We start from the raw sequence: 11,034 nt of genomic DNA, 5'->3' as shown, positions 1-11,034 counted from the left end.
GGAAGAGTGGGAGGGAGGGAGGAAGGGAGGAAGGAAAGAGAAAGAGGGAGGAACGAAGGAAGGAAGGAAGAGTGGGAGGGAGGGAGGGAGGGAGGGAAGGGAGGAAGGAAAGAGAAAGAGAGGAAGGAAGGAAGGAGGGAAGGAAGGGTGGGAGGAAAGAAAGAGAAAGAGGGAGGAAGGAAGGAAGGAAGGGAGGGAGGGAGGGAGGAAGGGAGGAAGGAAAGAGAAAGAGGAAGGAAGGCAGGGTGGGAGGGTGGGAGGGACGGAGGAAGGGAGGAAGGAAAGAGAAAGAGGAAGGAAGGAGGGAGGGAGGAAAGGAAGGAAGGAAGGAAAGAAAGGGAGAAGGGGAGAGAAAGGGAAAGAACAGAGGAAAGAAAGAAATCCAAAACAGAAAGTTCTGAGACATCATTTCTCATGAATTAAAGTGAAATACACATATATCCAATTTTCTAGAACAGCCACAAATCTTTATATTTAAATATACATAGAAATACAGTTCTATATTGATCTCATTCTAAGAATAAATAGGAATATTTCCTCTAAATCACTTGAAATGGTCATTTAAAACACAAGTAACATATATATATTTTTAAAGATTTTATTTTTATTTATTTGAGAGAGAGAATGAGACAGAGAGAGAGAGCATGAGAGGGGGGAGGATCAGAGGGAGAAGCAGACTCCCTGCCGAGCAGGGAGCCCGATGCGGGACTCGATCCCGGGACTCCAGGATCATGACCTGAGCCGAAGGCAGTCGCTTAACCAACTGAGCCACCCAGGCGCCCCAAACACAAGTAATATATTAACAAATGATTTGAAAGTTTGCTCCTCAATGGGAAGAATTTTCTGAAAGCCATTTTAGAACATTAAAATTTAGAAATATGAGAATGTGACGACATACCTGCTTCCTGCAAACATAATACTATATCATACTAAGTATTAAAAGAACAGAATTTATACAATTTGGCACAATTTAAGGCATTGCTTGCCCTCCCCAGTTTATCAAATGCAAAAGTCTTTCAGCTACTTTAAGGTCGTTTTGGAGAGCTGACTTTCTAGGTAGTGTGCTTCATATTTTTGGCACCTAAGATAATGATTCTTTAATGAAGTCATCACTAAATTGCAGCTTGAAAGCTAAGGGTTTATGAGGTTTTATAATAAGCTTAGTTTTGCACAACGAGCGAACTACTTCATACATATTCTAGCATTAATGAATTCACACCCACATGCTCACTTTTGGAGGATGTCACATAACCAGTGACATCACATGTTTTACATGATTCATCTCTGTGTGTCAGAGCTGGGCAGGAATCGTTCAGAGGGAGAAATCCTGAGCCAGGTATCCGGTTCAGGTCAAGCCTCCTTGCGATAGAATTTTTATTTCCTCAACAGCTTCAAATGAGATGATTTATATGCACTCCAACAGGCCCAGAAGAATAGGGTGCAGATAAACAGGGACAACCTGGCACCTGAGATGTGGATCTCATCATAGTGAGACTAACACCTCATTATCCCAGAATGTTCCTACTACTGGGGCACACATATTCCTTGGTCACTCAGTAGCTGAATTCTTTCCCAACCCCCCTGAATCTCAATTTCTTAATTTCTTTTTTTTTTTTTAAAGATTTTATTTATTTATTTGAGGGAGAACACATGAGAGGGGATAGGGTCAGAGGGCAAAGCAGACTCCCTGCCTAGCAGGGAGCCCGATGCGGGACTCAATCCAGGGACTCCAGGATCATGACCTGAGTCGAAGGCAGTCGCTTAACCAACTGAGCCACCCAGGCGCCCTCAATTTCTTAATTTCTAACGTAGTAATAATTACAATGAAAGTATCAATATGAGAGTGGTGATTCTGAAACCCCCCAGCCATCTGCTGCTGTAAGGAATCGGAAGGACAGCCTCTGTCAATCACCTAGGGCCATGCCTGGGGCTCAGTCCATTTGTTCTATTTCAAACAATAATGACTGAGTGCTGTTTTGCTATCAGAGACCCTGCCCGTGGACACAGAGATGAACAAAGAAAGGCACGTTCTCCCTCTAAGAATGTAGTTTACAAGGAGAGTCCAAAAATTGAGGTACTATTCAGGGAACAGTATAATGAAGACAAATAGGAAACCACCATCTCCGGATAGGAGGAGAATGTTTCGCTATGCGTGGGTGGTCGAGACATCTTCCCAGAATTAAACAGATTTCATCCTTCAATTTCAATGTCTTCTGCTAAAGCAAACAGCCACTATTTACAAGAGGCACCTGAGATGCACTTGCAAGCTGGTATGTACCTCATGGTACATAGCAGAATCGGCTCTGGCAAGTGACCATTCCAAGAGCTGCAAGATCTGAAAGGCAACGTGTGATGAGCAGACAGCACTAATTGTGGATGTCTTATGGCCTTGAGGTCTCTAATTCTAACCTCCTCCAGCTAAATGTATTCTTTTAGAAATGTAAAAACACAGTAGAACACAGCAGAACCAGCTACTTGCAGCCCCAGGGCTCCCAACTGTCTTAAATGTAAATTGAAAGCAGTAGATTCTGAACTCCAGGAAGCTAATTGGGAGCCCTGGGCAGAAATCCTAAATGTGGTAATTGGCGCCTGTCCTTTTCAGTGTCAAACGCAGCCAACTAGAGAGTTACCTCTAGGGTGCTAATTGATTAGCGTTGTTAGAGGGAAAGGCAGTAAACGGAGACTGGTGAGCTGAAGTCTCTCATTTCCAAAACTGCAATTTAACTGCTAATCCAAGGGTTCTAAGAGTAGAAAAAGATGTTTTCATATGGTATTGGTGAGTGATACTTTCTCTTTGGACAACAGAATTCTAAGTAGCTCCAACAAGCGTATTAAAAATCTTCATTATTAGGCTTTTTTTTTTCCCAGCTGAAAAAAAGCAATGTAAGATTAAATGATCACTACCGTTAGCAAGTAGATTTTTAATAAAATTCATGTTCTACGAGTCTAAGCTGGTCTCCCTTGACTTCTGTTTCTTTAACAAAACCCTCCTCCTGAAGATAATTATGGATTTGAGGGATACGTCCAGGCTATCTGGGGCCAGGTTAAGTGAATGTAACTTAGAAAAGAGATGTTAATGTTTTTGAAAAAGTAACGGCAGGAGTGGGCTTCTGGATATGCGCTTCACTAGATCAGTTGTTCTTAGCTGATGATGCTGAGATGGGACAGGAGTAGTAGGGCAGAGCTGCTGAATCCAGAAAGAAATCGAGAAATCCAAGAGCAAGGTCCCCGGGCCCACAGGGGAGCCCATTTGAATGCTATCGATTCCAAATAACTATACTCCAGTGCACTGGTAGGTACTTTACCAACCATTTTCACATGCCAAACATCGTATTTGAAGTAGACTATTAAAGCTCATCATCCTGATTTTATAGATGAAATATAAGACCCTGAGAGTTTAAATGACTTGGTTATGGTCACCCAGCTTGGAGGTGGGACACTTGGGCCTGATTCCTAGTCCTGTGATCTTTCTTCTATACCATACTGCCTGTACATTAGAGCTGAGGTTGTTCCAGAAATGTCCATGGTGGAGTCTAAGGGGGTCCTTAGTAAAACTGAATCAAGGGTGTACAGATAGCTTTTTTTTTTCTTTAAGGGAAATTCTCAAATTCTCTTATAAACGTGGAGGACTAGTATAATGAGCTCCCGTGTCCCCATCCTGCAGCCGCAACGTTTCTCAACAGCCTTCACATTTGCTATCCGAGGCCTAGACAGGTACTAGATGAGGCTCGGGGAAAAAGAACCTAGATGTCCCAGGGCATAAGAGAGCTCACGGAAGAGACAAGATCTCAAAGGTCAGAACTAGGTATGTCATCAACCAACTAGAAAGAGCATGAACTGGAAATACCTAGAGTAGACTGTGACTTCACCCTTAGCTTAAATAAACTGCATAATGTGATTTACCCAATTGGTACCATGTTTGAATTCCAGAATTTCCTCACATATAAGCAAATACTCTGGAGTTACCAGGATGTCTGTGATATCGTGGGGCCACATCACAGCACCTAACTTCCCTACTGCCCAATAGTATCACTTAGTTGGCACTCTCCCCACTTGGCTGCATGCTACTAGAAGAAAGGATATTCCATGTTCTACTTTTAAAATCTTTACTAATAAAATGTGAAAGCAAAACTATATCAGGAAAATCTCAGCATTAATCAAAGAAGTTACAGTTTTATTAACTATAATGCTTTAAAAAAAAAAAAAAGAATTCACGCAAACTTCATTTCTTACCGGCTTTTTGTTTCTCTGTTGGGTATTTGACTCTAAACGTGCAGACATGGTGCTGAAATAAAGTAAGAGTTTAGAATTCCAAAATTTTATTTCAAGTGTGCACGCAGTTGTATACACAGATACACATACACACGTCCCACATCAAATAGATCTTTACACTGTGACATTGAAGATAATTGTCATAAAGTATTTCCTCCAAATGTCAATTTCTGAACTTTTCTAAAGGAAATCAAAACTATGGAATGTAAACTTCACTCAAAGAAGATAGAATAGCTTTTAAAGGTTCTCTTGAGCATAAGCAGTCTGAACAGTACAGTCTGTTCTGAAAACCTGCAAAATCTCTTATTTCAACTAAAAAAAGAAAAAGAAAATGTGGAAGAAAGCCTATCATCCTACTAAACAGCAGACTTGGGGAATTCTTTGTCTCCTACACTGTTTCTCACTCAATCTCTCTTTCTGGGATCATTTCCAGTAGTTTACAAACATGCTGTTATTTATTGCATCTTGAGCCCTCTTAACCCTTTACTTTCTACTTGATTACCCTGACCTCCCCCCCTTTTTTAATAATGGGTGTTTCTTTTTTTTTTTTAAGATTTTATTTATTTATTTGACAGAGAGAGAGAGAGACAGCAAGAGAGGGAACACAAGCAGGGGGAGTGAGAGAGGAAGAAGCAGGCTTCCTGTGGAGCAGGGAGCCCAACACGGGGCTCCATCCTAGGACCCCGGGATCATGACCTGAGCTGAAGGCAAATGCTTAACAACTGAGCCACCTAGGCGCCCCACCCTGATCCCCTCTTTAATGAGGCTGTATTCTGTCTCTCCTCCTGTGTTTTGTTAAGGCAGCTCTCCATCCAGACTCTCACAAGCACTATTCCACAGAAACTGCCCTTAATTCATCAGTGATCTCCACATCACTGTATTTAGTGATCATTTGTCACATCTCACCTTACTTGACAGCTTTTGACATGATTTATCGCTTCCTCCTTGACAGGCTCTCTGCACTTGGCTCCAGGACGTCCTAAGCGCCCAGGTTTTCTTCCTGTCCCACCTGCTGCTCCCTCTCAGTTTCCTTTGATGGTTCTTTCTCTCTCCCTGCGCTCTCACCTTTGGCATGCTCCAAGGCTTCCTCTCTTCTCTATTCATATCCACTCCATTGGTAATGTCATCCAACCTCATGGCTTTAAATTCATCAATATGCTGATCATTGCCAAGTACGCATTTCCAGACTTCTCCCTTGAATTCCAGATTCGTTTATGCAATTGCTTACTTGACATCCCCACTGGGATGTCTAATAGATATCTCAGTTTCACCATTTCCAAACCTAACCCCTAATTCATACCCCCAATTTTCTGCTTGCAGTCTTCCCCTTCTCAGTTGATGATGACAGCATCCTTCCACTCACTCAGGCTGACACCTTGACTCCTTTTTTGTCTCAGAATCCGTATCCAATCCAAAAGGAAACTCTTGGCTCTACAGTCAAAATATATCCCATATCTGGCCAACTTTCACCATCTTCACTGCTAACACCCTGGTCCAAGCCTCAGACTACCATCAGCTTGTGCCTGGAATTGCATTAACCTCCTAAATGGTGCTCTCTGCTTCCATCTTTGCCCACTACATTCTCTTTTCAGTACATCTACCATAATAAAAATTATGTCACTCCTCTGCTCAAAACCCTCCAGTAAGGGATCTCATTTCACACAGAATAAAAGCTGAAACCCGTATAATGGCATATGAGGTCCACCTCATTCACCCTTCCCATCCATTGTAGAACTCCATCCCACTCCCTACTTTCTCTTCCCATACAACTCCTTATATAGACTCTCCTGTCAAGTCCTAATGCCAGGAACATGTACTCCTTACTTGTCTGCTTGACTCTTTTCCACTCCCTTCTTGTCTTTGTTCAAATATCTTTTCTCAGTGAGGCCTACCATATGCACCCTCCTTTAAAATTGACCTCTCAGGGCACCTGGGTGGCTTAGTGGGTTGAGCATCCAATTCTTGATTTCAACTCAGGACATGATCTCAGGGTCATGAGATTGAGCCCCGAGTCCAGCGCCATGCTCATCAGGGAGTCTGCTTGAGATTCTGTCTCTCTCCCCTTCCCTTTGTCCCTCCCCCCACTTGAGTGTGCTCTCTCTCTCTCTCTCTCTAAAATAAATAAGAAAATCTTTTTAAAAAATTAAATTGACCTCCCCACCCTCTATCTATCCTCATGACCTTGCTTAATTTTTCTTTGCTATACTTACCACCTTCTAGCATACTATGGAATTTGCTTATTAATTGTATTTATCATGTTTCCTCCCAACTGAAAACGCAAACTTCTTGAAGATAGGGAGTTTTTTCTATTATTATTTTATTACCCTTTCCTTGGCATCTTGAATAAGGCTATAAATGGTCAATAAATATTTTTTAACGAATGAATGAATAAATGGATGATTTAGTAACACCCCAGTCCTAACGTCTTATTCTTCTGCCTGCCAACCAATAAGCCTTGCTTTAAAATCCCAGGGTACTTTTATTATTTTCTATCCTACTATCTCCCTAATGAATGTATTATTTTATTTCCATGTTATTGTGCATGTCTTTCACTTTTCAAAAACCTTAAAACCTTTTAAAATGTTCACAAAGTAATCAGTGACTATTGAACGAAATTAATTAGATTCCCACTCAGTGGAGGGACACGCTGGGGTTCTGAGGGAGGTAATTGCTCTTCTCGCATCATACCAAATCAGCAAAACCCAGTATTTTGGTGCTTTCTACTTGACAGTACCTCTTTATCACGAAATGGAAAACAAACTTTGTCATCATGTTGCTGGACAAAACAACAAATGGTTTTGAAAGACCTTAATAAGCTGCCCCCTCTTACCATCTAACTAATTTTATCTTCTATGAGTACATCTCACAAACGTGATATTCTTCTCAAATGTATTACCCAGTGATCCCAGACTATGTGTTTATCCTTTTCTTTGGTTGTTTCCTCTGACAAGAATGCTCTCGCTCTCTTCTATGTTTGTTAAAATCCTACCTATTCTTCACACCATGACTCAAATTCTGCCTTTTCTTGAAGCTTCTTTGATCCTACCGGTCAAAAGTGTTTCTTGCCTCTGTGTCCAAAGCAGTGTATGTATGTCTGTCTCTTATTACAGCCCTGATTACATTTCATCATGTAAATAATTATCTATTGACCTATGTTTTTGCACTCCTCAGTGATACCTCCTAGAGGACAAGGACTATCTTTGTTTGTTTTTTATTCACCCAGTGATATACCACACAAGAAATTAATACACGGTCACTGTATGAAGCCCAACAAAAAAAATACAAAAAGCTGTGGGTACGGTACCCTTATGTGCATATTCAGATGCGCCACAAATGTACAAGAGAAAGTACTATTTGAAAGCACCTTCTTTTAATAATGCCTGAAACAAAACTACTGATTTAAAAGTGAAGGAGCTTTGGCTGCCTGACAATAATATTTAAAGGTCATGAGTCATGGCCTCAGAGTAACCATAGCTACTCAGCATACACAGTACAAGTCATGTTTGTAGCATAACTCAGGAGAAAGCCTATTAGCCTTGAGAGAGAGAAAAATGAGAATTAACAAATGTATTTATGAAGCTTGTTTTTATTGCAGTGGTTTTGTTTTACTTCAGGGTTCATGGAAAAACTGAGAAAATCCTTTAAATTTCTATCAGCAGGGAGTATTAATAGGACATTTCAGCTTTACAGTCATTTTTTTCCTCAGTAAGTGACAAGAACATAAATATTTCCTTCCTTTCAGTGACGTATCTATCTGTTTTCCAAACTTTTACCCTGTGTTTTTTTTACGGGGGTAGTAATCAGTTACCACTTAGTTCGTATGAATAGAAGACTTTAATAAAACTGGCTTGGAAATACAGCTCTTGAGCACCCAATTCTTATGGGAAAGAATTTCCTGGGAAAATACCTTCTCTATTCCCTAGGTTAATCACATCCAAGGCCTAACCCTCTTTTCTTAGACCAACAGAGGACCAAATTCCCATTTGGTTTCTATAAACTGTAGAGAAGATCTGTCTCAAGGGCATGAGAAGAGAAGAAGGACGGAAAGAAAAGTAGGTCCCAGGCACATGGGACCAGTTTGCTCCTGCGTAGAAATGAAGGAGCTGAACTGAACCCACCTAAGGGTTAGCCAGGGTAGTATGTAGTCGCTGTGTTCAAGCTCACAGCCCTGCTCTCTACTTGCACGGAACGCTCAGTTCCATATACCAGGAGAACAAAAACACCAATGATAATTTGCAGCGAGAACACAGTCCTGCTTTTCACTTGGCTTCCCTGCTGGTTGTACACCGGGCTATTTATTTAAAGTTGTTAATCACAGGGCATTTTCTCGTCATTCGGTAACATTATGTTCACCTCTCCGATTGTCAGCACATTGACATATTATCTCTTTAGATGCTGTGTTCAGGGAAATTAAAAGAAAATGAGTGTTTGCTAAATTTCATTTTCTTTAACAGACATAAGACTCCCTCCCTCCCAAGGACTATTAATCTTTTGAAGGTCACAGACCTTTTGCACATAGAAACAACATCTCACATAAGGCTTTGGGGTATTTGTGAATTTCCCACAGCATCTATGGACCGTAGACCCAAGGTGAAAATCAAATAAAAACAAGGCCCACACATTTCATGTAATGAAAATCTATTTTAAAGCCTAACTAAGCAGAGCTATAGTGTACCTATCACAGGACACCACCCATCACAATCTAGCTCTTTCTACAGAGGAGGTTATGGTCGTCTCCTATTCCAGGCTTAAAAGGAAATGCTAAGTGGCAGGTATTTCTACATTTGAAGGGAAAATGCGTATCGTGCCTACTTGTGAACTTCCCTGTGATTAACTGTAGATCAATTATAGAGGTGGATTTTACTTCCATGTTTGTAGCCAGAGTTGATTTGGGTTTTTATCTGAGGAAAGTTGGAATGACCTAGCTTCTTTCGTGGATATCTCCCGGCAAGGAAGTGGTGAAGGTGACATTTCATAACAATGGTTCTAATAACCTTCAGCCTTCCCTCCCCATGCCAATAAAATGGTTGGGGTGAGTATGTGATTTTGAGAAGAGCAAGTAAGGGACATTTAATTCATTCAACAAGTATTTATTGAACACCTATTTTGTATGAGACCCTGCCCTATGGAAGCACCATTCAAAGAAAGGGGTCATTTTCCAGGATAAGGTGAAAAGTCTGTTTGATGTTTTCCCCCAGACGTTAAAGAAAGGTTTTCTTTGAAGCACCCAGTAAAGTCTCCTTCATCTAGAAATTCCCACAAATTCTTTTGAGACAGAAGGAGCTGGGAACTCACCTGATTCTCTCTGGGGTTTCAGACCCTGGGGCCACAGATTTCTTGCTATAACATTCTCCCATCTCAAGTCAGGCCCGCTGGTGTACCCCATCCATGGGACAGACATCAACTCTCCCCATTCCTTAGCTTCAGAATCCCTGTGGACTGTTCTACTGTTTCCTGTTGCTAGGCAACCACAATGGTTGTGGGAAGAACAGTTACTTCCCAAGGGGAAAACAATCTCAATTACAAAGCCACAGTAACCCTTCAAAACATCTCACAAATCAGATCCAGGCATGAGTATTCAGGAAGAATCACCACATATTCATCATTTCTGGAAAATGCATTCAAAGCAGGCCAGAAGCAGTGGTTTTGTGCTCAAGCCATGGCTTGCTTGCATCTAGAACCAGGGCTGACAGTCATACTCCTTGTCTAAGAGGGGCGCATCCACAGAAACGGGTTGGTTTGCAGGATGGCAGTAGTTTTCGCCCCAGACTCCATCTCCTTGTGATGATCTTCTTTCCCGGGGACCCCCAGACTCCAAGATTCCACCTCGCCACATTCTGACAAAGGCTTCTTTTCCTGGTGCAGGATGGCAGAGGCGGTAAATTGTGCCCGGTGAACATTCTGTTCAGTGTCACAACTCATCTGTACCACTGCTCCTTCTTCCCTTCGCTTGTCCAAAGACGTCAGCCACTTTCTTCCAGCCAGTTGCTGTATCTCTCCCTGGATGTGTTTGTGGTGCCGGGTCAGCCTGTATGCACTGCACTTCTTGCCAGAGCAGGAAGTGCATGCAGGACTTCCGCAGTCTACAGATGGGAATCACTTCTGGGTTTGGATTCTTTCCATCCTAGGCTCACCCAAACCTGATCACATAGCCCATCCCAAAAGAACTTAGGTTGGAATGACAGCAATTTTTCTAATCACAGAATTTGTTTCTAGGGATAGAGCATATTAGATCAAGTGACTGCAAAATCAGTGGGCAAGTTTGGAACTCATCAGTTCAAGAGTATAATTAGCATTTACTTCTACAATAAGATTTTAAGTCACCTTGATCCTTAGTTTAAAGAAAACAAAACAAAACCTATGAGTAAAGTTATGAACTGTGGAGCAGTTGGTGTTCTGGGTATTAAAATCCCCACTAACTAGGTAGGTGTGGAAGTACAAAGATTGGGTATTGGTCTCACATCTAGTTAGTAGCCTCTGGAATTCAGGAAATCATCTCACCTCTCTATGCCTTAGGTCTTTTATTTCTAAAAGACTTACTTGAGTTGTTTCTGTCAACCCTTCCAACTCTAACATTCTGTTCTGTTTCCTTACCCCTTCTTATTTAAAAAAAAAAAAAACCCACAGAGTAGATTATACTTTAGTGCATTTTAGAGGAATGTGCAGATGTTCGACATGTAGTTGGTTCATAACAACTTATGAAAAAAAGGTCATCTCAATAATGGCTGGTGAAAGGCAGCGTAAGCACTAATTATTTATAAT

At 41.4% G+C, this 11,034-nt stretch overlaps 1 protein-coding gene across 1 annotated transcript in view; it reads right to left on the bottom strand.

Moving 5' to 3' along the window:
• CCDC192 (coiled-coil domain containing 192) overlaps nt 1–10,194 on the bottom strand; it is a 208,077-nt gene extending 197,883 nt beyond the window's left edge. Inside the window, exons 1-4 of the mRNA XM_035015036.1 lie at nt 10,099–10,194; nt 9,568–9,629; nt 6,961–7,048; nt 5,338–5,466 (exon numbers count right to left, since the gene is read on the bottom strand). Coding sequence (XP_034870927.1) covers nt 5,338–5,466; nt 6,961–7,048; nt 9,568–9,629; nt 10,099–10,194 — 375 coding nt within the window. The remainder of the gene's footprint in view (nt 1–5,337; nt 5,467–6,960; nt 7,049–9,567; nt 9,630–10,098) is intronic.
• Nucleotides 10,195–11,034: the final 840 nt, after the last annotated feature.

The sequence above is a fragment of the Mirounga leonina genome, unplaced genomic scaffold (genome assembly GCF_011800145.1).
Source record: "Mirounga leonina isolate KUSES-001 unplaced genomic scaffold, KU_Mleo_1.0 Mir_168, whole genome shotgun sequence".
Lineage (NCBI taxonomy): Eukaryota > Metazoa > Chordata > Mammalia > Carnivora > Phocidae > Mirounga > Mirounga leonina.
The sequence above is the reverse complement of the archived record's forward strand: the minus strand, read 5'-3'. Positions and strand labels throughout refer to the sequence as shown.